A 27,210-nucleotide genomic window follows, 5' to 3' on the forward strand; every position below is an offset into this window, starting at 1 on the left:
ATTGAAAAGGTTTGAATTCTAAGATTTCGAATCAACTGTAGTTCAAAATTTATTCGAAATAAATTCAAATTCGAATCACCTTTAAATTCTAGTCGTTACAAAAATTTATTATTAGATTCGATTTTAAACCTGAAATCTCTGATTCGCACATATCTAGCCCGTGTGAAAATAGTTTCGAAAAATGAAGAGTTGGATGATAAAAAGAAATATATAATTTTAAGAATTTAGTTTGTAAGCTATTGTATTTGAATACATTTGAAAAATGCACTAAATGCGGTATTTAAAACTTCCCCAAACTATTTCTTCAACGCAAGAACAATACATTTATTTTCTACGTAATAATTAATTTCATTGTGATATGGACAAATGATTTACCATTTCTTTGTAATAATTATAAAATTATTGTTATAGTGCCTGTGTAAAATGAAAAAGATGCAGACGGAACAACTGCGGCCAGAACAACTGGTCGGCCTGGTAGCTCGATCAGCTGAAGGAACAGCAGCAAAGGGAATGCCCATCAAGGGCAACGAAGACCTGTGGGTGGAAATTCAGGCCAACACATTTAGAAATTGGGTAAATGAGCATTTGAAACAAGCTGGTGATGCTGGAGGAGGACCTGTCTTAGATCTCGCTGAGGATTTCCGAGATGGCACACGATTGTGTGCTTTAGTTGAAGTCCTGACCAAGAGACGCCTTCCTCGTTGGAATCCAAGACCCGCCAATCAACACCATCATTTAGAAAATGTTTCCACTGCACTGCAAGCCGTCGAGACTGATGGTGTCAAACTCGTCAACATTGGTAAGTTGACGCAGTGAGCGGCTCAAGGCTTGTCACTGCTACCTGACTGGTAGTATCCCTTCCAAGTCTCGCGTTCGTCCCCTTATTGCAGCCGGCCCTTCAATTGTAAAAGCAAAAATCATTCTGGTAACAAAATATTTGTACCATCACCATTCTATAACACATTTCATTCGTAGAAAAGAAGTTGAAATTTGCAGGGTAGTGTAATCGAAAAAGGTTGAATTGAGACTTTGCCCTTTACTTTTATAATACGGAATAGGATAGGTTTGTGAACTCTCTAAAATTTGAATTAGCGAAAAGTCGCTGATTCACAGCCCAGAGTATGCAGCTGATTCAAACAGCGTATATGCGCTGGAAAATCAGCGCATGTAATACACACTGATTGAATCATCTGCATACTTTGGGCTGTGAATCAGCGACTTTTCGCTGTTTCAAATTGAGAGAGATGACTCGGTTATTTATTCTTGTAACAGAATCAATCTCATTGAAGAATCTAAAAATGTGTGGAATTAAATTTTGTATTCCAAGACATTTACGTAGTTAGTCTTTGTATAATTGAAAAAGGTTGACTTGAATCCAAATCAAGTTTGGATTGATGTTTATTTTAATCTTTGAAAACCAAAAGTAATCAAGTCTGGGACTTGAATTCTGCTTTTGCATTAAAAATGAATACCATGTTGACTGCCGCGTTCTGAATCAGAAAGAATCAAATTATTTGTTTATTAACAGAGAAAATATTTTTGAAATCTCACAAGTTGGTTGTGTTGGTAAATAACTCCATATTTTAATAGTTTTTAAGTGTCTTATATATATATATATATATATATGTATAGTTAAGAGAGTAAAGAGTCTATACGCGAGGACGTAATTACTCTGATAAACGTGACGCAAGGAGGGTACATCAGAATTTAAAGCTAATGAGCAATTATTTAAAATTATAAACCACCTTTGTTATTTCACAAAGTTTGTTGATATCTTAAATCGCTTTCCCAGAACGAAGTAATAATTAGTCTCCACATATTGAGTCTTTGCACTTCTTTAACTGTAATGACTCCAAGTTTTATTTTTGTTTTATTTTTTATTACTAAAAATATTATCAATTTTTCTTACAAATTCTATATTCTTAGAAAATCTCATTTTCTGTTTTATTGTCAAGTACTAGTTGCAATAGTTACCTATAATTATTTGTGAAAACATAAAAATAATTATTATAAAAAAATTAATTATTCATAATGAAGAACAGTATTAATATATGAATAATAAGTAGTTTAAAATATGTTTTATCATATTCAAGAAAAATTTGCTGTAAATTTTATGTCTACTAACTAAAAAAGTAATAAAATAAACGTCGAATAAATTGAAAATAAACGAACTGGAAATTTTATAGGTATGTAATACATAATGAATATATATAAAAAGAGTTAATCTCGACCTTGTTAGAAAAGTTTCTTGATTTAGTGTCAATGTCTATTTCTCATTTGGTTCTCCGTTAAAATTAATTATATTCTCACTTCGTGTTTACCTTCAATTAACTTCATTATTATTAGGCTGTAAAAATCTTCGCTTAGAATGTTATAAAATATTTTAACATAATAATTAATTCACTTAATTTACTTTTTCGTTCAATTAAAATTTACAATTACTTATGTACTATTGACCATTTTCGTATTCAAATCACTTTTTAGTGTTTAGGTTTCATTGATCGCTATCCAAGTAGAAATCTAATACTGGCATAGTACTGATCCAGTACCGACTGCCAGTATACTCCCAGGACTAATCGGCTTCCGAGAGTTTAAATAAAACTCTTAAAAGGATTCCTTCAACTCCTTGACATGGAGCAAATAAGTTTTTGAGGTCGTTGAATACACATTCGATTGAAGATTTACAAAATTCTAAATGGCGTTTTCAATATGGCAACTTAGTATGACGGAAAATTCTAAAATTGACTCGTTTCAGTCAAAATACGTTACCCGGAGGTAACGCGTTCGGAGCTCTGAATCAAAAGATATCAGATTTTAAAAATTCAAAATGGAGACCAAAATTTTTTTGAATTAACGAGATTTGCTTGAAACTTATTGGTCGGGCGTTTTATAGTTAATAAATTTTCAAATAATTGAAGATTTTATCAAATTTAAAGTTTTTAAAAATAAAACGTTTTGAAGAAAAATGTGAATAATTCTAAAAAAATAATTTTAATATTTTAGAAAAAGTTAAATTTAAAGTAATTTATTAGGACAGGGAAAAAGGTTAAAACAAATTCTGTTGATCAGAGAAAAGTATAAGGACAATCAAATAAACGACTTTTTTGTACTTTGAATCTACTATAAAATGCACAAACTTTTTTGAGCCTTAAAGTCGATCAGAGGCGATCTAATTTTCTATTGTGTTCCGAGTAAAATCACATGTATACAGTAATAGACTGTGAAAAAAGGTGATAATCTTTTTATTAAATAATATATATCATCGAGACATTGATTTATCAAATAATGAGGGTATTTCTTTCTAGTTGGAGGAAGAAAAATGAAAAAGATTCCTTTAAAATTGCTCCCTTTCTCTTCGGAAAAAATACTTCCGGTGTACGGCAGTATTTTTGCGAGCGACTCTTGCGCACTGGCTTCTCTATAATTCATACACGGAAAAAATAAGTTCAGCAGATTTTACGAAACTAATTTCGCACTAGCGGATATTTAAGATTCCTTGACGAAGTTTTTCAAAAACCCAGAAACTTTCACTACTTTAAGCAGAACAATTGTCGAGAAACTGCAACCAGTGTTGTAATTTATAAAACAAGCTTGAATGTAGAAATGTTTCGTATTTTCTGGTGAACATTTTATCAGAAAATGGTAAAAATGTTTCGTGCAATCTAAAAACGCGTGGTTTGAGTTTCCACTTCGCTGTCTATCGTGAATTCTCGAACACAAAGTTTCGTAAAATTCTATACGGGGTGTACCAAAAGTCGCGTTATACATAGATATGTTGAAGCTTGTCTCGTCGCGTCGGTATTAACTTGTCTGCTGTATATAGAGATAATATGTGGAAGGAAAAAGAGAACTGCTTTACCTGCCGGTAACATTTGGATAATTGTTTTCTTTTACGTTTTCACATTTCATTGTTCCAAATTCGTAACATTTTTTATGTGCTTTTGTAATCCAAACTTTTAATTATTATTAATTTCTTTTAATTTACATTCCAATAAATTTTATAGTTTATCATAATATTTACCGATGACAATATATATATTAATTTCTCAAGTTTTAACTGTTATTACTTCAAATTTTAGACAATTTAATATAAACATTTTTTGAGTTTGAATTTAATTTTGAAAATTTTTTGTCAATTTATTAATAATTTAAAATTAAGAATAAAATTATTTTCTAAAAATTGAAAAATTTTATAGAGATTTTATAACTAATTATAATCAAAAAATGTTATTTTAAAAACCATAAAATATTTTGTATAACTTTTAAAAAAATGATTTTTTTAAAAATTAATATTCAGTATATTGACATTTCTCACAAGCGCAGTTTTAATCTCCTTAGTTAGTATATAAAGAAACTCAATTCTTTCATCTACAAGTGCGAGTTATATTGTATGTGCGTTGCGTCAGAATTCGTTTATATGTATGCGTATTTCCGTTAAGTTAGTGTCAGAATAAAATAAGCCAATCCAAGCGAACCATTTCGTTGTAGAGTGCAGTCACATGTGTCGAACCAATCATCTATCTCCTATAGAAGACGAGAAAAAATGGTCTTGAGAGCTCATTGGTACATTAAGAAATTCTTTTTTCTGCTTTATTCGTTTTTTTCTCCGTGAATATTTTTTTCCGTGGCGCATGCGCTTCAGGCTAAACATTTTACAAAACTCTTGAATTAGAACGTCCAACCGATCATTTGTGAATTCCATAGAATTTTTTTTGAGTTTTCGAGAAACGCAGTCATCATATATTACTATTGATTCTGTTTTATCTTATACTAAACTCCTCTCCGTATCCGCTATTCCAAAATTAGTTTCGTAAAATGTACTAAATTAATTTTTTCCGTGTAGTAATTTTTCTTTTCCAAAGGTTTTTTTAGCAACAGTCACTACTCTTTGGTGACAGAGATTTTTATCACCTACACGAAAGAATTAAATTGGCACAGTAACTGTAAATATGTGATAATAGCTTTCAGCGGTCTGTGGGCGCAGGTACACAAGAAAGGCAACGACCTCGAAAGTCGTCGATTTGCAAAAGCGTGATGTAAGACTTGCAGTCATAAAAAAAAATTACGACGATCCCCCATAAATCTTGCATACTTGCATCCTCACCTAGCATCATATTTCATTTCCTCCTGCGCGACAATACCCCTGCCGGCCATTGTCCACTCAATGCTGCATTGTAAAAACAGGGAGTTGGGATTTCTTCATTCAGTCAAGTTGCAGACAAAAATATTCTGTAAATTTTTGCTTAATTTTGCCTTCTATTCCCTCTACAGCTTCAATTTGGGGTACAAACACAACTTGTCCAAGTACATTGGACTTTTAATGGAATCCGTTTTACAAGAAAATTGACTGCGACCCAAAACTTGGACCCACACACAGCATAGACAATTTCCCGAAACTAATTGACAGAACCTCGCCCAGCGAGGTTAGAGAGATATAATTGAGTGGCGAAGCTCATTCGAAAGAATGTGTGGAAATATTGAATATCAAACTAGAGCGAAAATTATATATCGGACATACCTACCAACACTTGCCATGTTCAGGCAATATTTTATGAATATTGCATGTAATATTAGCCTAATTACTAAAATTTCGTCTGCTAATTATACAAACTTTTAAACCAATATTGCCTCTGAACACGTCAAGTGTCAATATTTGCAGTGTAATTTTCGCTCAAGTTTGATAATTAATATTTCCTCACATGCCGACATTTAAATAACTACACAGTCTTCCATGAGCTTCACCACTCAATATCTCTATAACCTCGCTGGGTGAGGTCCTGTCAAGTTTCGGGAAATTCTCGGTGATGTGTGGGAATGTATTTTCTGCTAGGTCCTTTCTCCTGGAGCTGTACTAAGATAAGAATTTATTGTAACGATTATATATTTGGTCATGGAATTAAAAAAAAAAACAATGGTCTGGAAAATCTGGAAAAGTGATAAAATTTAAAAAGTTTGGAACCATAGCAATCTCCTTTAATTTCAATTATTATTAATTTCAATCCTTATTTCAAAACATAAGTGACACATTAGAGGAAAAGAATTAACTCTATATTTTTCACTCTATGCATTTGCTATACCAAATAAGGTGGTTATTAAATTTATTGTAATATTTGGAAAAAAATTCTTATTGTCCGAGACCTAAGAATTCTGCTTTTTGTCCTGAGAAACGGAAATTAAACAAATATTTGCATGTTCGATGACAAGTTTTATTTGACGACATTCATTCCGAGAATTTCAAGTTTTTCCTCTGCTGTTATTCAATCTGGAAATTGTAACAACTTTCCTCTAAATGGTCAGATAATATCAGACTGACATTGCCGAACTGCTACTGCTAGAAATTAAAAGTTTAAAAATTCTCCATACTTCTAAAAAATAGCTCCGCTTAGAAATATGGAAAAGAATTCAGTTTTCGAATCAATTGGGTCTATTTGCATTTTTATGATACTAAAGTAGAATCAACCGATTATGCAACATTTTTACATAATAAGTTGCATGAATATTTTTCCCTCTCCGTTCACTATTTTCTTTTTAAGGAAAAATGAAGACGTCGATTGAAAAATTTGAAATTAATTAAAAAATTTAGTGACCTATATATACAAGTCTGAAATGTAATATGAGAATTGGGTCAAGCAATGTTTGTATATAACTTATTCTTTGATTTTTCAGGTAATGTGGACATTGTGAATGGCAATTTGAAGTTAATTCTGGGCTTAATATGGTCCCTCATTGTCAGATACCAAATTGGCAAGTCCAAGTTCCCGCCAAGGAAACTGATGCTTGCATGGCTCAAGGTTAGTATTATAACTGGGGAAACATTTATGACTCGAGACTTTTACATCCCAGCACATACACACACACACACACACACACACACGTTAGGTGAATCAGTTTCTCATAGTAAATAACGTAGGCACATTATTTACACACATGGGCATTATACACGTCCTTATTATTTATGATTAGTCCCCATAAGAAATTATGAACCTACTCACATCATCTTACTCAAAGATTCACAATTTTCTGAAGAAATATGTACGCCTTCTTGAAATTTTTAGAAATTCCACCATATAGGTATTATTTCTGTACATGTTTCACCTTATTATAATTATCAGTTTGCCTCATTTTAAACTGCTATCAATGTCATGGAATGGAAAAAGGTGAAATTTTTTCAAGTATGTATGTCAAGAAACTATAGGAAATTTATTCAATTAGTTCGAAAAGTCCAATTTCTTTGGCACAAATTCAAGTTTATGATTGTTTAAACAAAAAACATTGTGCGGATCTCATATTCATTTCAACCCAAAAGTGTTTAAGCCAAAGTTATTTTGGAGAGGAACAATAGTTAATTATTTTTGAATAATATTGTTTATAACAATTTAAATAAATTATTTTTTACTTTATTATTTGTGTGGAGATTATATTAGATTAATTTGAAGTGATTTAGATTGTATGCATTGTCTTCTTGCTTTTTTTCAAGCTTTAAGATGGTAGAAAGCTTTTTAAAAAAAATAATTTCCTGGTTTAATTTGCATTTAAAAATTTTGAGTGTTAATTTTTACAAATACGTAATCTTCTATTTTATTGAAAGTTGCCTCATCGAAAGAAGGATTAGATTCTCTAATTTCTACCATCCAAAGATGATAGCTTTGAGCTTTTTAGTGGATTCAGAGAAAATAATGAAATATAAATTCGTTTTTTTTACTGATTTTATATTTTTCTCTGAATCCAGTAAAGAGCCCAAAATAATAATTAAGTCTACTTTAATTTGAACGTAAACACAGGTACAAGCTCGAAAGTTAATAGTGAATAATATTGTCAAATAAAGTTTATTGATTTTACTTGTATGAAAATTATTTTCTACTTTCTTGAATTTAGCTCAGAATAAGACATTGCCTTTAAGAAAGTGAAGCTTTCAAGAATATTTAATTGTTAATTTTTTTAGGCCGTTCTGCCAGAGTGCAGAGTGAACAACTTTACGACAGATTGGAATTCTGGTGTTTACTTGAGTGCATTGTTGGATTATTGCAAACCTGGCCTATTTCCTCATTGGCGGCAACTTGACCCTAATGATAGGTCTGTTTGTAATTGATAACATCATACAAATTTAAATAATTTTAATGCTAAATAGGTGATCAGAATTGTTTTTTCAAAATGCAAAAGTCTTTATTCTTTTTACCTTTTATTAAGAGCGTAATTATGTTTTATTTATACTTAATTACTCTGGAAAATTGTAGGATTTATTTTCCCTTCAAAATTTCTAGTGTTTACAACTGTCGGAAGGCGATGGAAATAGCGAAACAAGAATTTGACATTCCAGTTGTACTCGAGCCAGAATATTTGGCTTCTCCTTATTTAGATGAATTATCAGGAATGACATATCTTTCGTATTTTATGAAAGAGGGATCACCAGGTTTTCATGCAACAATACGTTGGGTGAATTCGCAGCTTTCTCATGCTCCAGTGCGTAATTTCACAGTAAGTAACTCATTTCATTGATTTCTTCAACTGTCACAAAATATAATTTTGTATTATTAAGACAAAAGACTATGACCATAACTACTGCACCCACTCGGTTGCGCACTTTTCTTTTTCATTGTATCGCTTTCTTTCACAGACTGATTGGAATGACGGCAGAGCCTTGTGCGGTATCGTTAGAAATTTAGGAGGTCCTGCTCCTCCTTACGACAGAATTGATACTGCTCCTGCTGCGTGGGAACACAATTTACAACTAGGTAAATACATTTTATAAATCTAACCAATTTATAATATTGATTCGTATGAACTCGGCATTATTTTAACATGGTAGTTTGAAAAGTTGTTTTGAAAGGAAGTGTTTTTCGTTACCTAAAGTATACAATGTAACAAATACATAAATTAATATTAATTCAAATTGAAGTAACTGATCATGTAAGTAAAAAAGATTTCCAAATACAACCATACCAAGTCTTTAAACATTAAATGCCAGTTAGATGAAGGAAGCTATACAGGGATGAACAGAGTTTCATAGATTAACAGCAGTTACCATACAAAATGAATACAGATATTCTTTAGACTTGTAAATGCCCAAAGTACAACTTATTATTATACACTTCATTTCTCTTAATCCTCTCTAAAAACAACACCGAAAAACGATTTACTTAAATGCAGTCGCACACTCTTACGGAATTTAAGTTGTGATGTGAGTCATTACATTCTGCATGAAAGTCATTTTTAAGTCAAAAACCTTAAAATAAGTTCCGTGCAGTGACTGAAACTGGGTCGGGTACGAGAAACCATGGGCCTCCTAACCTCAAAATGTAAAATAAGTTAATGTAAATTATAACAGGAGATATTAAAAGAGAGCACTAAAAGAGAATATTTTACTTTACATACATGATTATGGTCTTATGGTGCCCGCTTATAGGTCCTTCTTTATACCTGCAGGTAAAAAAATTGGTCAAATTTGACATATATTTTGACGTATCATCCACGGAGAGAAATAGAAAATCAATGATAATTAAACTTATTATGAGGAATGTAAATTTAACACTCCTCAGGTTGAGATCTAAACAGAAGAGTGTCAACTTTTTCAAGTTTGACACTCCTACTCATAGTAAATTTGATTATTCTTTTTTCTCAGTGTCAAAGGCATTATTGGGCCCCTTTTTACCTGCAGCTTTAAAAATAGGTCAAATCTGACATAAATTTTGACGTAATGTAAGGGCCATTATTTAGCTGTTTATGACCTGTATAAGTAAAAGAAAATGTCAAATTACCTGAAGATTTCGACGTAATGTAATAGACGCTTGTGGGCCTAATTTTTAACCGTAGGTCAAAACTGCCCTTAAAATTGATCTATATTGTGAGGGAACAGGAGGTCAGAGGAAATTGTTTGTCAATTTTTAACACTTAGGTCAAAACCCGTAGGTCAAAAAATAGGTAAAATTAAACATGGATTTTGACGTAATGTAGGGTCCCACATGGGGACCACTTTTAACCTATAAGTCAAATTAAACATCGATTTTGACGTAATGTAAGAGCCCACATGGAGACCACTTTTTAACCTGTAGGTTAAAAATTAGGTCAAATTAGACATAGACTTTGACGTAATGTGAGGCCGTTATTGGGCCTCTTTTTGACCTATAGGTCAAAAAAATAGGTCAATTTTGACATAAGTTTTGACGGCCCCTTTGGCCCTTACAGAATCTTGAAACAGCGGCGGCGGCGATATATTTTTGTAATATATAGGTAGATATATATATATATCACTATTAATGAATCAGATATGATTTCATAACGTTTCAAGGCTAAAATTAGAACATTATTAGACTCAATAAATTGAATCAACTGATAATGAGCCACTTTCTCAAAAGCCTTTAACAAATAATAGATAACGCTCAATAGTCCTCAGGCTGTTCTGGAACTTTTACTTTAGACATCGGCTTAATAACAATCCTCTGCCATTCATCAAGAAAGTCTTCCATAAGTAATCTACATTGAATGTTCCGTACTTTTCTCTTATTAGGTCAATTATTAAATTATGTTCTTCCCAGTAAAAAAAAAATCAGTCATTGTGAAGCAGGCGCAACGCGCCTACATCATAGGGTTTCGTGTCCTAAAATGACAAAAAAATAAATAAATAATAATTTATTTAGGAATTTTTGTTGTACTTAAGATTGGTTGCTATGGCAACCATTACCATATCAACGGTTGCCACGGCAACGGTTGTTATGGCAACCGTTAACATAGCAACGGTTACCATGGCAACGGTTGTTATGTTGTCTTAAGACTTAAGACTTAAAACTTAAGACGTAAGAACTACGGATGGACACCGAAGTCTCGCAATAAGGGTTTTGGCCCTTGGCCACGAATCCCTAAAAAACAGGGAATATGGACTTTTGTTAAAATGTGAAAAGACTGAAATTTGACAGATAGATTAAACGTCAGTTTGAAAAATTTAGGAGGACAGGATTGACGGTAAGAAACGCAGAATTTGCCGTACCCGCCGTAACTCCCCAATACGGTTTTCACGCGAAAACTTATTGGCATTAAGTCACCTGCAGTTCTGTTTGCTTACGGACAATTCTTTTTTTCCACTGGATTTGGATTCTTTTGTTTGTAAATTATCCTGTGGACCGCCGGGGTTAGACGAATTTTCATTCTAAAATTATGTTTTTGTTTCTATCCTATAAAAAGTTGTAATGCTTTCTGTGTGGTTTAAAAAAAAATTACACAGGCCGACAAGATTTACTTTCCAAGAATCAGATAATACTTTTCCGAAGGTTTTCGACGTGCTGAATCCGAATTCGGCCTTAAAATAGACCCATCACGTCAGGTTTTCGAGATATTTTAACCTAAAAGTGCAAAAAACCTGTTTTTAGTCATATTTGATGTCATGTAACATCAAGAGATAATTTTTTCATTTAAAAAGTCAATATTGCGTCTAAAAGTGCTACTCTTCCCCTTTAATATCCATTTTGAAAATTTAAAAAATCTTCATTTGTCTCTGAGTAATCGTTCATTGAATTTTTTGAGTTTGGCGAATTCTTCGAAAACTAAGTAGAAACAGACAAAACTTCGATAATAAAGCAGATTTTAACTACAAACATCTAAATTTTAAATAGTTCTGAGGATTGTCGATATAACTGAATACGAATTCGATATTAGATTCACAAAATTCAAAATGGCGTATACAATATGGCAGACGATTTATTTCAAATTGATTGTATTTTCCTCAAATATGCCATTTTGAATTCTGTTAATCTGATATCGAATTTGTATTCAGTTATATCGAAAATCCTTAGAACTATTTAAAATTTAGATGTTTGTAGTTAAAATCTGCTTTATTATCGAAGTTTTGTGTTTCTACTTACACGGAAAAAATAAGTTCAGCAGATTTTACGAAACTAATTTCGCACTAGCGGATATTTAAGATTCCTTGACGAAGTTTTTCAAAAACCCAGAAACTTTCACTACTTTAAGCAGAACAATTGTCGAGAAACTGCAACCAGTGTTGTAATTTATAAAACAAGCTTGAATGTAGAAATGTTTCGTATTTTCTGGTGAACATTTTATCAGAAAATGGTAAAAATGTTTCGTGCAATCTAAAAACGCGTGGTTTGAGTTTCCACTTCGCTGTCTATCGTGAATTCTCGAACACAAAGTTTCGTAAAATTCTATACGGGGTGTACCAAAAGTCGCGTTATAAATAGATATGTTGAAGCTTGTCTCGTCGCGTCGGTATTAACTTGTCTGCTGTATATAGAGATAATATGTGGAAGGAAAAAGAGAACTGCTTTACCTGCCGGTAACATTTGGATAATTGCTTTCTTTTACGTATTTCACATTTCATTGTTCCAAATTCGTAACATTTTTTATGTGCTTTTGTAATCCAAACTTTTAATTATTATTAATTTCTTTTAATTTACATTCCAATAAATTTTATAGTTTATCATAATATTTACCGATGACAATATATATATTAATTTCTCAAGTTTTAACTGTTATTACTTCAAATTTTAGACAATTTAATATAAACATTTTTTGAGTTTGAATTTAATTTTGAAAATTTTTTTGTCAATTTATTTATAATTTAAAATTAAGAATAAAATTATTTTCTAAAAATTGAAAAATTTTATAGAGATTTTATAACTAATTATAATCAAAAAATGTTATTTTAAAAACCATAAAATATTTTGTATAACTTTTAAAAAAATGATTTTTTTAAAAATGAATATTCAGTATATTGACATTTCTCACAAGCGCAGTTTTAATCTCCTCAGTTAGTATATAAAGAAACTCAATTCTTTCATCTACAAGTGCGAGTTATATTGTATGTGCGTTGCGTCAGAATTCGTTTATATGTATGCGTATTTCCGTTAAGTTAGTGTCAGAATAAAATAAGCCAATCCAAGCGAACCATTTCGTTGTAGAGTGCAGTCACATGTGTCGAACCAATCATCTATCTCCTATAGAAGACGAGAAAAAATGGTCTTGAGAGCTCATTGGTACATTAAGAAATTCTTTTTTCTGCTTTATTCGTTTTTTTCTCCGTGAATATTTTTTTCCGTGGCGCATGCGCTTCTGGCTAAACATTTTACAAAACTCTTGAATTAGAACGTCCAACCGATCATTTGTAAATTCCATAGAATTTTTTTTGAGTTTTCGAGAAACGCAGTCATCATATATTACTATTGATTCTGTTTTATCTTATACTAAACTCCTCTCCGTATCCGCTATTCCAAAATTAGTTTCGTAAAATGTACTAAATTAATTTTTTCCGTGTAGTTTTCGAAGAATTCGCCAAACTCAAAAAATTCAATGAACGCGATTACTCAGAGACAAATGAAGATTTTTAAAATTTTCAAACTGGATATTAAAGGAGAAGAGTAGCACTTTTAGACGCAATATTGACTTTTTAAATAAAAAATTATCACTTGATGTTACATGACATCAAATATAACTAAAAACAGGTTTTTTGCACTTTTAGGTTAAAATATCTCGAAAAGCTGACGTGATGGGTCTATTTTGAGGCCAGATTCGGATTCAGCACGTCGAAATCCTTCGGAAAAGTATTGTCTGATTCTTGGAAAGTAAATTAAATCAAATTTTGTTGGCCTGTGTTATTATCGAGACGCGTCTATAAAGTGGTAAAAGATTGTGTGCCAACATTTTTCTGGTCTTTTTCTGTGTCTAGTTCATAACGTCAGCTTGTGGTGGAAAACTGTTTAAGAATTCGTTCTAAATTGAAGACAGTTTATTTGAATGGAAATAATGAAATGAAATGTGTTTTTTGAATATGAAAACACTGAATCAATGTGAAATCGTTCTGTTTTATTGTATAGGTATCGACAGTGGGAAGAAGCTGGGGGTGGAACCCATCTTGAAAGCGAAAGACTTGGCCGATCAGAATGTAGAACATTTGGGAGTAATGGCTTATGCGGCGTACTTTCAGTGGGTGAAGCCTCGCCCTCAAGCGAGTGAGCAAATTGCTGTGCACGTAGACAGTACATCCGCCAGAGTGCAACAGCCGGTTGGTCGACTTTTATTGCTTAATGACTGCTATTAAAAATTTCTCACACTCTATTAAAAATACTTAATGGCCCTAGAAAAATATCTAAATTATATACCTGAATTTACTTCCTATTTATGAATATTGGAATTCCAGTTCACATGATTTTAATTACGAGATGAATGAAAATTAAATGCAAACTTGGCATTACCTTCGACAAAATATTCATCTTTCAAAAGAAATGTGTGAAAAATTTTACCCACAGAAAGAAATTGTATCACAATTTTTGCAAAAGCAATTCAAAACATTTTTTTTAGTACTTTGAAAACTTTTTTTGTGTCACAATTATTTTTTTTATTGAAACCGTACTCTAAATAGAGAAAACATTTTAAAAATTATAGTTTTTTCAAATTGCAGTTTATTTTTTATAATAAAAGAGATTTAATAAATAAATTATCAACTTTTTTTAGGCGCATTTCAAATTAGAAATGCTAGCAAAAGAAGTTAATCCACGAGAGGTTCGTGCCGAAATTGTAAGTCCCAGTGGAAGATCAGAATGCCGATTAATTTGGAATGGAACCCACGGGAAAGGAACCTTTATTCCCACAGAAGTTGGAATGCATAAGGTTTGAAATTTATAAAACAAAATAAATAAATAAATAAATAAATAATTAGAGCCACCCTCTATTCGAAATTCGTCCGAAGGCGGTTACTTTTAAATAGCTCTACCGAAACCGAAAATGACCATTAAAAAATTGCATACCTTATGGGGAAAGGATTGAAAAACTATTCCCAAGTCATAAATGTAATTAATACCTGAAAATTTAATATTATAGATACAAATAAAGTAAATTTTACACACTCAGCATGTGAAGTTTCTTTAAAGTAATATTAACAGAAATAACAAAACACGACTGGCAAAAAAAATCACCTTCTCAGAATAAAAATGGCACTTCAAACATTGCCGAACAAATTAAAGTATAAAATAATGCTACATAAACGTTTTCAGCGACATTACTCATCACAAACTCTCTCAGATGAAAGGACAAATGCAAAATTAAGATTAAAAAAATCAAGTTTTAAAAACAGCAATATGACATTGTGCCTATATATGAACAAGAAAAGGACTAAATCAAATCTCTAAAATTTATTTTACAATCTTTATCAAAATTATTGTTTATAAAATAATTATTTCATGTAAAATAATTGTTAAATTCTTTTGCAGAGTACAATGATTGAATTAGCTTAAAAAACTTATCACTCAGATGTTTTTGGTATCTCTGATAAATCTGATGTTAGTTTTTCTCAACTCAAAATGGCAGATCCAATATGGAGGACGAATTTTGAAAAATCGATTGAATTCACTTGAAAGTTGACACTCGGGGGTTTTTGAAGTTGCTCATGTTGAATCTGGAGTCGAATTTACATAAATAAAAATGGCTAATGCAATATAACGAACGATTTTTTAGAACTAGATTGAATTACTTTGCAAATTATTACTGATCTTTGATAAGGGGTCGAAATTGAAATTTAAAATAGCTCAATGTCGTACATTCTTTAATTAGGAATCGTATTGCTTAGAATTTATTACATATAAAGCTATAAATACTAATTTTTAATGCTTAATGGGGGTAAGGTCTTAAAATTTTTTTATTGCATTTTTTAAAGAATTTTTTAAGTGAATGCATAATATCTCCAAATTTGTTTGTTTTTAAATTTGTAATATTTTCCGATACACCATTTGAAAGAGTGATTCCTAAGCCATAAGAAATGTCCATTGCCAAATTTTTTATTTGCGTTTAAACCTATAAAAATAATGCCAAACGTCAAGTATTGTGCATTTGAGAAAAAAAATTCTTAAAAATATGCTTTTTTTCACCGAATAGACCTTACCCCTCCCCCCTTTATAGAATTAAATTGGTAGCATCAGATTAAATATATCAAAATGATATATAAAATGCAAATTACACATTTCATAGTATGTACTATGAACCATTTCACAGAATTTTCAAATATTTCGACCGCCATAATGAATTTTGAAAAACTTTCACAAAATTTATTCTCAGTGACCCAAGAATCTCTAGATTAATACAATTTAATATATTTCACAGAATTTTTAAATATTTAGTTGGCCATATTGAGTCCACTATTTTGAATTGTGAAAAAGTATCACTTGATTCGTATTTAGTGTTCCAACCCCCACAGCACCTATACTTTGCTAAAAATTTATTAAATATTTACTTGCAATATTCGGCATATTTAACTGAAAAGTTTAGTGAAAATTGTGTAAAGATTTAAATGTCCCAATTAAATGAATGTTTAGCGCGAAACTTTCCTGAACTTAATCGGGACATTTAAATCTTTACACAACTTTCAATAAACATTGCAATTACATATTCCGAACATTGCAAGGAAATATTTAATAAATTTTTAGGAAAGTTTCGGTGCTGTGGGGGAAGAATCCCCGAATATCGAGTTTCAAATTTATTTATTATTTACGTATCAAGAAACTAAACATTGTTTAAATAAGCACCTCTCTCTTACCATCTTATTTATATATTTTATATATATTCTGATAATATTAAATTTCTATACTTTTTCATACCATCCAAGTGAGAAATATATGGGTAGTTTTAAAAACGAGAGAAGGAAACGGAGAAAATTTCGGAAATAGTACTATAAAAGTGATCTTTTCAGAGAGGCCAGTCAAAAATTACAAATTGCAAATTTTACTTCTATTTATAAACAATTTAACCAGGAGATCGAGATCGTGAAAAAGAAATTAACATTAGCTCATTAATTATCAAACTGTTGAGTGATTATTATTCTGTTTAAGTATCTATTAACGTTTTGTAATATTTTTCCAGTTGATGGTCTACAACGACGGAGAGCTTGTAAATGGCTGTCCATATTATTTCAGAGTGTTACCTCCCTTAACCAAAATCAATTCACCTGGCATGGATCCTTGCGCCATTGGGTCCATTGTTGAGGTTCTAGTCAATAGTTACGGTTAGTGACTTGTTATTTTCGTATAATAAGATTTCTAGTTTGGCAAATTGATCAGATTTTGGCGGTGAAATATTTGATACTTGCGTGCCGAATAGTTTGTAATTTGAACGGATTATTTCAGGAACTAGTCATGACGGTATTGACGTAACGGCGTGGTCTCCGACCGAAAGACCTCTTCCATGTCCTGTGAAGGAACACGACGGAGTTCACACTGCGACATTTCAGCCTGACGAAACTGGAGAATGGAGTATTGCCATAACGCATAAAGGAAATCACATTCAAGGAGGACCGTTCACGTGCTTTGTATTCGATCCCCATGGTGTTAAGGTTATTATTAATTCTAATTGCAACAAAGTTTTAATAGGTATCGATCGTCTCGACAACGATTACAATTCATTGGAAATGTTTGTAGATTTCAGACACAGAGGGAGCAATGCCAGGCCAACCATTTTCCTTCATCGTTGACGCAACGGGAACAGGCGGCTTGGGTGACATAATCATAGACATAGTTCACGACAAGCAATCAATTCCTTATCGAATCGAAGACATGGGACACATGCGATCTCGAGTATCGTTTATTCCACGCGATGCTGGGAAATATCGCGTCTACGTTTACTTTAACGGCTCTGACGTTCGTGGTTCTCCATTTTCGCTTCGTGTTGGCACACAGAAAAGAAGGTCAAAAGAGTCCACGACTTTGGATAGAACAAAGATTTCATCCCTCGAAAGAAGAATGAACGGAATTAATGTGTCCTCGACAGAGAGATCAAGTCCTATTCAAAGAACTTACTCCTCATCAATGTACAAATCCCCCAGTCCTACGCAATCGTCCTTCAACAAAACTTCCAGCAGTTTTGAGAATCTGAGTACTTTTCATCATACTTTAGCAAATAATTCTCGATCCACTTACAATCACTCTTCGAGAAGTTTGAATCCTTCGATTGTCCGCGAGACGAGAGAAAAGGAAATTTACTCATCTACGTTCAATAAGAGTTCTCCAAACGTAAGCAGCAATTCTTTGATAAGAAATACTCAGAGTCCGAATTTAATCAAGGAATCGAAAGACATTTATTCCTCGAGTTCGTTGAGTAGATCTCGTTCTCCAGATCCAAATTCTATGGAAGCGACTAGTCCAACAATCATAAAGGAGTCCAAGGACATTTATCAATCAAATTCATTAAGCAGATCAAGATCTCCCAATAAAAGTCCCATGACTTTTGGTAATCCGCAAAGTCCAATTAAGAGAAGTTTCAGTCCAAGAGCAGGAGAAAAAGAAGTTTCGGGTAGAAGAGGATCTGGGGAAAATGGAGTCGTCGACACCAGCAGCAACGTAAAGGGTATAAAAACCTTCAATTCTTTCACCAAATCTAGTTTTTCTCTTTTTTCATCTAAAATGACAATTTTTCACAGTTTCATCAATGTCAACGGGGACATCTCGTCGCGATTCTTGGGATGCCATCGCCAAAACGAAATCACTTCTATCTTACGGCAGTCTTGAATCATTGGCAAATTTAACAAGTAACGGAACTAATGAACACAGCAGCAATTCAAACTACGTCAATAACAATTATCGAAATGGAAACTCTAACGTTCAGCAGAATTCGTCGACAAATTACAATTCAACACAAAAATTCACGACATCTGAATGTGGAACGTCACAAAAATACACCATTGAGAGTCAAAATGGTCGCACTCATGGCATTTTAAAGAACAAAAATAATAACCATTACAAGAGTGTCGACGCTATTGATGCTACACATGAACGATTTTCTCATAACGGAGTTTCGGAATATAGAACAGTTTATGGTAAAAATTCACTTGCTGCTGGAAACGCTTTGGAGATGTTGCCTATTAACAAGCCAACTTCCTTTACTCTGGATCCAGGACTCGATGCTAATAACGTCACTGTGTTAGTAACAGGTAATGTGGACACAGTTGCTAATTGTACATCCTTGTATCTTTACTCCATCCTTTGCATATGAACAATTAATTAGGTTTCAATGCAAACTTTTTTCTACTGAACTAAGAAGCCGTGCATCAATCTTACCTTGATAATGTTAATTATCTTTTTTTCACGTGGAAAAGGATGCACAATTTTTCTATTCATAAATTGCAATATAAACAGTCTATTTTTCTATACATTTGACAAGAAATGAGTTAAATCCCTCTTTCGTCAAGTTTAATTTAATTCAAAAAATTGACAGTAGTTTAAAGTAATCTTTTTATAGGACCTCACGGTAAGTCTCTCACAGTTCAAAAAGCGACACTACGAGGATTGACTTACACAATAATTGCTGATGAAGTTGGTGAACATATCATTCAGGTTCTTGTAAATGGACAACACATCAAAGGATCACCATTTAGGTAATGAATTTTTACGTAAATAGGTGAAAAAGTACATTTAACAAGTGTTAATTCAAATAGATAACATAACAAATATTTATGTGTTGAATCGTCGTATTATATTTTAAAATACTTTTTTTGTTTCTAGATCTCAAGCTTACAATGCTAAGGCTATTCAAGTGGGAAACATACCGAATGGTGTAATTAATCAACCAGTCGAATTTGAAAGTAATTATAAAAATAATTTGCACACTGAAAAAAATGATAATGTCAATTTTGACATACGAGTATGGTTAGGACCTATAGCTGAAACAGCAATACTGTATTGCTGTTCTTAAAATACAGTATTGGTGTTCTCCACATACATATTACTGTCTCTCACATACATATGGCTGAAACAACAATACTGTATGGGCTGCTCCATATCCACCAATATAATATGTGAGAATTGGCCATATTTATGGCAGTACCATAAATATATTTTTTTCAGTCGCATATATAAATTATTTTAAATTTCTAAATGTATCATGTACGCGGTTTGCTTTCTTTTAGTCGATGGCTCGAGAGCTGGTTCAGGGAATTTGGAAATCCTCGTCAACGGTGGGCATGTGACGAGTTTTGTAAGAGCACTAGGTAGTCAGAGATTCTTGGCTTCTTTTGTACCTCACGAAGCAGTTGCACATTTAGTAGAAATGACCTTCAATGGCGAGACAGTACCCGGTAAGTGTCTTTATAAAAAATTATATTTTAATCTTTAAACATTTTCATGCTTTAACCGCAGGGATAGCTTCGAAACTAAATAGAAACCAAAAAATAATTTAGTTTTTGTGCAGAAATCAAAACTAAAAAGTCCCTGCATTAAGTTTTAGTGCTGGCAACAAAACTAAAAGGTCCCTGTATTTAGTTTTGGTGTTGGTAACTAAACTAAAAGACTGGGAATTAAGTTGCGGTGCGCCAAATTCAAAACAAAACAGGGTAACCATTATGTTTTTGAGGTCAATTTGACTGAAACTTGTTACTCGAGGGTCGTCGGGGTCGTTGATTATGAATCTAACCACACGGGAAAAAAAAGTACGTGAATCCTTCCTTGAAAGTGCTTAACTTTTGGATAGAACACAAAATACAAGACTGTATCATATACTTTTTATTAAAAAATATAGAAAAGTCCTAGAGTTATTCTAGTACTAGTATGGGCAACAGTATTTTTTAAATTTTAACGAAAAGTCATTTGTTCAGTTTTATAAAGTACGTGAAAGATTAGTTGACTGCGCTTGAAAATTCTGTAGAGCATGCGCAGTGTGCGTTGCGCGTTTCTACCCAAGGTAAATGCCAGCTGATCGTCTGTTTCCATTTGTGTTAATTTCAGATGTGAATATACTATTATTTTATGAAGAACAAATAGTGTTAATATATATATTTGTCTTCAAGAATTGACTTTCAAAAAAATATTTTTTATTTTGTGTTTCTCACAAAACAGAATGTTATGTAAGTCTCAGTTTTCAGTGAAATAGCATATCTCAGAAGTCGTGAAAAATTTCACCATGTGGTATATAAGAACAATTCGATACGTACTTTTAAGTGTTAAGTGTGTGTTTATATTTAAGTTATACGCGAATATATGTGTGTGTTATAGGTTAGTTCATAAGTGTTGACGAACGTCGAAAAGTGATACAATAATTGTTCTTTGTTTGTGTGATTAATTATCCAAATATGTGAATGAATGAGTGAATTTCAGAAAAACTGTGTGAACAAGTGAAAATTATTTTTTTTATTTTACAATTTTTTTGAAAGCCAATGAAATTCTCAAGCAAGGTACTAGAAATTTTCATTGACTGCTTTTGAAACTCTCATGCAAAACCAAAAGTACTAGACTGTTTTTAGTATTTTGTGTCGTATCCAAAAGTCAAGTACCGCGTCAATGAAAATTTCACGTACTTTTTTTTCCGTGCACAGATTTTTTATTTTGATATCATATTCGCTTATTTAATAAGCGAATCCAATCATTTTTGAAAATAGTTGTATTTACGGACAGTGTAAGTCAATTTTTTAGCTTCCCAACTGTCAAAAAAATGATTTTTGAAGGTTAATTTAGTTTGCTGTTAGCAATATCGCTATATATTCCTAAAATAGAGGGTTCAAGCTTTAATTTGGCTCCTGTGACAAGTCTCTAGCACGTCGAATTTACCCGGCAGAAATGATCAAAAACTGAGAAAAACATGATTTTTGGGGATTTACCCCCACTTTACTGAAAATCCTGACGTGATAAGAGGTTTTCGTTGACAGATTCGGATTCAGCGCACCAAATCTCAGACAACGGAAATTTTTATTTTTTTGTAGGCTTGTATTATTATTTATATGCAATAAAGATATTACTTTATTGATGTAAATTTATTATTATAATAATATATTGTTTTTATGGTAAATATAACAATTAAAAATGCAGAAAATTGCAAATGAAAAGTTAGTGCTGCGCAGTAGTTGAAGAAGGCTACGATAGTAAATTTAAAAATTGTCAGAGACTAATGTACCGATAGATTCAAACATGCAAGCATGTTTTGTCACTCACAAGATTAATTTTGAATGACAATCTAAAGGTGAACAATTTATTTCAGTATTAATGTTAAGAAACTTTTACCTATACAAGGAGAACAGCGCTTCGGGGTGTGTGTGTAAATATTTAAAAGCAAGAATTTTTTATAAGGCAGTTTTTGACAACTGCCGTATAAAGTCTTTATAAGGCATTTTCTCATCTACCATTCTACTCATCTAAAAAGTCTTCCTCTTTACGTCCTTGTCACATAATATACTATTTTAAATTTTTTTTCCTTTACTTACTATAAACAATACAAAAATTTTTTCTTGCATTTATGTTAAAAATCATTTCTTAAAAATACAATAAATTGTTTAATAAACAATAAGTTATTATTGAAGCATATTTAACAAAATAGTTATTTATGATATACAAGTGCGTAAAGTGAGTGATTATACAAGTGTGACATTTGCAGCACGAGCCGAAGGCGAGTGATGCAAATCACACGAGTATAATCAGCTTTACGCACGAGTGTCATACAACATTTTTTGCAACACTCACCTTCCACCCTCACCGAATTTTGCAAAAATATTGATAATATAAGGACAACATTTCTATGCAAGTGTAGTAACTATGGGGGGAATTGTAGTAGTTCATTTGTATTTATATAATATATATATTTTATTTTTTTATATATACGAATATATAAATAAATGAAACATAAAAAAACATATACATACTATGTATACAGGCATAATCATTAAAACATACAAAACAGTGCGTAAAGTTAATCACTTTACACACCGTTTTATAAAGAGGTTCTTTACACATACTTTTCGGTGTGAAAAATTTAACTTTAGAGGTTAGTGTTGCAAAAAATTATTTATATATTATAATTATTATCCACACATACGTTAGGAGTTTTCAGTACCGAGGGCATCGATCATCAGGAAGGCCAATTGAATTCAGTCACATTTGTGAGATCATTAGCTAATTGTTCTTAAAATTTTCAAGTTTTACTAACTAAAATTTTGTTAATAGGAAACAACAATGATTTTCTTTTTAAAAACACGGCTTTTAACTGTGAAAAAGAATTATCTATTTCCCGCAGTTTCAAAATAAGCAGTTAACCCATTTGAACATGTCGTATAGGTATTCTATTAGTTTTGGATCCAAAGTTACATTTACATATATAATTTTTTTCTATAACTAACGCAACAAGTTTGTGCATTTGCAATTACACTTTTCTCAGAAATTTCCTGGTGAAAGTTACACGCGTGTCATGTCATTCATTGCTCATAACCTTCTAGTGATATCTTAGTGTCGTCGTCACAGCTAAAGCAATTCCAGGTTCATTGACACAAACCTTCATGTATTTTATTGCCTATATACTTTATGTCAAATATTTCTACGAGGAGATATATTCATAATCAATTCTATGATGAAATAAATTGTTTCCAAAAAGCGTAAAATAGAAATTACAAAATATATTCTGCAAGAATGTCTAATGGAAAAGTTGTAAAATTATTTTTGTCCACATTTTCAAATACGTTCTCTTTTCTACTTATGAATGTTTCACTAAGAAATATATAAACCATATAAAGTATATGATGTTTAAGATGTAGATTTTCAGAATTTGATGACTTGGATTTCTATTGATTTTTTATTATCTCTCACAATTTTACATCTCATGAAATTCAAAACTCGAGACTGATATTGTGAGTAAGATGAAAGTTTGTTCCATTTTTTGATAAACAGACAAATTTTTTCATAGAATGATTTTCAAATTAATAAATTCAAATTAAAGCAAATTATTTTCTTAAAGGTGAACTTGATGAGGTAAAACGATGAATAAAATTAATGTATTAGAGGTAGACTGGTGTCGTTTATATATCTTTAGATTCTATTATGTGCGCGACATTATTTGATTACACCTTTCACTCTGTTAACTTATCATTTCAAAAAGTATGTTTTCGAACAAAATTATTTGATAGAAATCATGTTCTGTGAATTTATTTTCTTCCTTTTCCAAAGTCAAAAGGATCAGATTTAAACAGTAAAAATGAAAAAAAAATAATATGCACTGATTCAATTAATTTTTTACAACACTGAGAGAAATGGATGGTAAGATTTTGATGTTAAAAAGTATAGATATTACCCGGTACCATCACCATTATGTTATTGAGCACCATCAAAGATGTTACAAAAATATGGTTATGTTATACCCGCTACCATCAAGACTCATAGTTACTCAGTACAATCTAGATTGCTGTCCGTGTTTGTATCATCAAAGATGGTACCTGGTACAATCTATGTATAGATGTACCCCGCAACATCTATTTCTCTCAGTGAACTCAAGATGACGACAAAATTAAAAATCAACCGAATGTAAATAAAAATCGTTACTTGGGGGTTTTTTGGGGTCACTGACAACAAATATGATGACTGATTTTAAAAAATATAAATGGTTGTGATTTTTTAAAAATTTATTGGATTTTCCTGATTTTTCAAAAATTCAAAATGGCAAAACCAGTATGGCTAACAAATTTTTAAAAAATTTATCAGATTTGCTTTTAACTTGCAAATCAAGAATTTTGACACTCTTAAGTATGGTACTTGGATTTTCAAATACGTTTTGTGAAGTATTATTTAGAAATCCTACAATATATCGAAAACTGTGTTTTATTATTCAATTAACTTTTAAATACATAGGTATACAAAAAGTCAAGTCAATATATAGTTAAATTTATTTTACTGTAAATGTAATGCTCATCTTTCTCTTCTGTTTTGCACGTTTCACATTCCAACTATAGAACAATCGAGGGCAGAAGAGGAAATATCCCTGGAGACATCGAAAGAGAGAGTCAAATTCCGCATTCCCCCTTCTCCTCTTTCTATCTTATTCCTTCATTCTTCATACAAAATTTCCAAAAAACCATTCTGTTTTGCAAGTCACTTGGTTTTCGAATATTTTTGAGTTCGCAAAATCCAGTATAAAGAAAGAGAAACAAAAAAACAAAAAACTTTTTTAAAGGGATATTCTGGTCAAGGATTTAAAAAAAATCAATCTTTCTTTTTTTTGCTTCAACCTTTTTAAAGAAATATCCTTTAAATAGGTTGCCCGGAAACTTTTATCCCCGAATACTCTTCAAATTCGAATCAACGAATTTCGCTGGTTCAAATTTAGGGATTAAAAGAACCTTTTGGAAGACGCCACCTACAATTGCGAAAGTGGATTAAACATACTCAAAAACTTTTTTTTAACAATAGGTATCTAAAAGAAATTTTTAAAATAACTATAACCCACTTTTTCCAATAAGAGCAGGCGCGGATCCAGGGGGGGGCCACAGTGACATGCCCCCCCCCCGAGAATTCAAACTTCCTGGAATTTTTAAATAAAAATTTCATTCATAATAGGTCATTAAGCTAGCGTCTAGCAGATGGCCCCCCCTAAGAACCTTGTCTGGATCCGCCCTTGAATAAGAGTTTAAGGGTTCATACCACTTTGTCATCTTCAAAAAAGCAAGAATTTTTTTATTATGGATTTCGAAAGTAAAATATGTCAAAAATGTGGTGTAAAATTTTTAGAAAGATCCCAGCACTCAAAATATATTTTTTTCAATGCTATTTGAGCGCGTATACGGCTATGTAAGTATACAACACAAACTGTAAATGCGTTTTTCTCAAAAACACATTTTTCCATGCTACGGGATGTTCTTCTCGGAAACTACTGGACCGATTCTCAAAATTTTTTTACAAAAATCTTCGTCACATGGGTGGGTATCACCGGAACTAGAATTATTTAAAAATATTAATTTTTACTATTTTTTTAAACCGAAAAACTACCAAAAAAAACCTTAATTTTCGAAAAAAAAATTTTGAATTGCCGCCACTTTGTTAATTTTGCGTAAAAATTAAAAAATTCTAGTTCGAGCGATAGGCACAGTCCTACTGAAGATAAATCAACTTGAATTTTGTGTTTTAGATTTTTCTAACCTGAGAAATCAATCCCGCAGCTGGCATCGGTATTTTTAGCAGGTCTAAAATTATTGTTAAATTTTAAATAAACAAATAATATTTTTTAAATAAAATAAGGTTTTTTATAAAGTTAAAGAGTGTATTTATTCAACTAAAAAAATGCAGATTAATATAACCCATAGGAATAGTAAAAAAAATTCTAGAAAATAGATTCATTTTCAAGCGTGTAAAGCGGTATGAACCCTTAAAAAAGTGGATATTTTACCATATGCACCAAAAATGAAAAAATCAACCTTATATAATCTTATATGTCAACCTTATACATATGTTTTGGGTTTCAAATTCTCACTTTAAATTCAAAAACAAAAGTTTCGAATATTTGCTGGCACTGGTTCATTAAGGGCCAGTTTCCCCAACTCCGATTAAAATTTAATCAAGGATTAAATCCTTGACCGACCAATCAGGGGCAGTTAAAATGACTTTAATAATTGATTAACTTTTAATTGGATTTGGTGAAACTGGCCCTAAGGTTTAATTTAATTAATATGTTCATTTGACTAAATCAAGTAAATATTTATTTTTAACAAATAATTATTATTTAGTATGACTGCGTTAGCAATTGAGTTTTCGTAACAGAAATCGATTTTTGTAATTGCGTAAATTGTCAGCTTAAATATCCAAGAGTACGTTGTCAAAATTCTAAAGCGAAATTCTCAATTCCTCTAGAGCCAAAATAAGTGAAACCGGCCACTTGAAAAATTTTTGTCTCCAATTTTCAAGTTAACTATGATTTTTGGTAGATATATGAGTACACTGTTTCCCCCTACAATATTTTTCAAAAAAAAAATTTTTATTTATGAAGTAATCAGGTGTTGAAGTTTTGGGTCATTTTATTTCCATTTTATTTCTACTTTAAAACAAATAAAGATAATTAAGTGTGCAATTTTTTTTAAATTAAAGCTTAAAGTCCATACTTTAAAGATGAAATAAAGCGATTGCTAAAAAATGAAAATTTATAGTTGTTATTAATAATTCTTTTAAACAATTGCAAATTGAAGAATGTTATCAATGTTTTTGAAAGATTAAATTACCATGTATTGTTGTGCATAACTCCAAGGATTAATTTAAAAAAAAAGAAAAATCAGTAGCCTCTCTAATATTATAGTATAGAAATGAATCCTTGGAGTTTTGCGCATCAATACATCGTAATTTAATCTTTCAAAAACATTGAGAACATTCTCCAATTTGCAATTGTTTTAAACAATTGTTAACAACAATTAAACATTTTTATTTTTTAGCAATCGCTTTATTTCATCTTTAAAATATATAGACTTTAAGCTTTAATTTTAAAAAAAATTCA

General features: G+C 31.5%; 2 protein-coding genes across 6 annotated transcripts in view; one reads left to right on the top strand and one right to left on the bottom strand.

Moving 5' to 3' along the window:
* The window catches only part of LOC122505840 (putative proline-rich receptor-like protein kinase PERK6), a 129,001-nt gene that overhangs the window by 79,125 nt on the left and 22,666 nt on the right, over positions 1–27,210 (bottom strand). The gene's annotated exons all lie outside the window — the stretch shown is intronic.
* Positions 1–27,210, top strand: part of LOC122505673 (filamin-A) — a 92,662-nt gene that overhangs the window by 13,995 nt on the left and 51,457 nt on the right. For all 4 annotated transcript variants that reach the window (XM_043617455.1, XM_043617474.1, XM_043617462.1 and 1 more), the window contains exons 2-15: positions 412–799; positions 6,667–6,791; positions 7,943–8,073; positions 8,262–8,475; positions 8,615–8,732; positions 13,824–14,011; positions 14,461–14,616; positions 16,858–16,999; positions 17,121–17,326; positions 17,412–18,336; positions 18,410–18,919; positions 19,228–19,363; positions 19,491–19,570; positions 19,895–20,062. In XM_043617455.1, the coding sequence (XP_043473390.1) occupies positions 424–799; positions 6,667–6,791; positions 7,943–8,073; positions 8,262–8,475; positions 8,615–8,732; positions 13,824–14,011; positions 14,461–14,616; positions 16,858–16,999; positions 17,121–17,326; positions 17,412–18,336; positions 18,410–18,919; positions 19,228–19,363; positions 19,491–19,570; positions 19,895–20,062 (3,475 nt within the window). In that variant the 5' untranslated portion in view covers positions 412–423. The remainder of the gene's footprint in view (positions 1–411; positions 800–6,666; positions 6,792–7,942; positions 8,074–8,261; positions 8,476–8,614; positions 8,733–13,823; positions 14,012–14,460; positions 14,617–16,857; positions 17,000–17,120; positions 17,327–17,411; positions 18,337–18,409; positions 18,920–19,227; positions 19,364–19,490; positions 19,571–19,894; positions 20,063–27,210) is intronic.

Source organism: Leptopilina heterotoma, unplaced genomic scaffold (assembly GCF_015476425.1).
Source record: "Leptopilina heterotoma isolate Lh14 unplaced genomic scaffold, ASM1547642v1 Lhet_113, whole genome shotgun sequence".
NCBI classification, from domain to species: domain Eukaryota; kingdom Metazoa; phylum Arthropoda; class Insecta; order Hymenoptera; family Figitidae; genus Leptopilina; species Leptopilina heterotoma.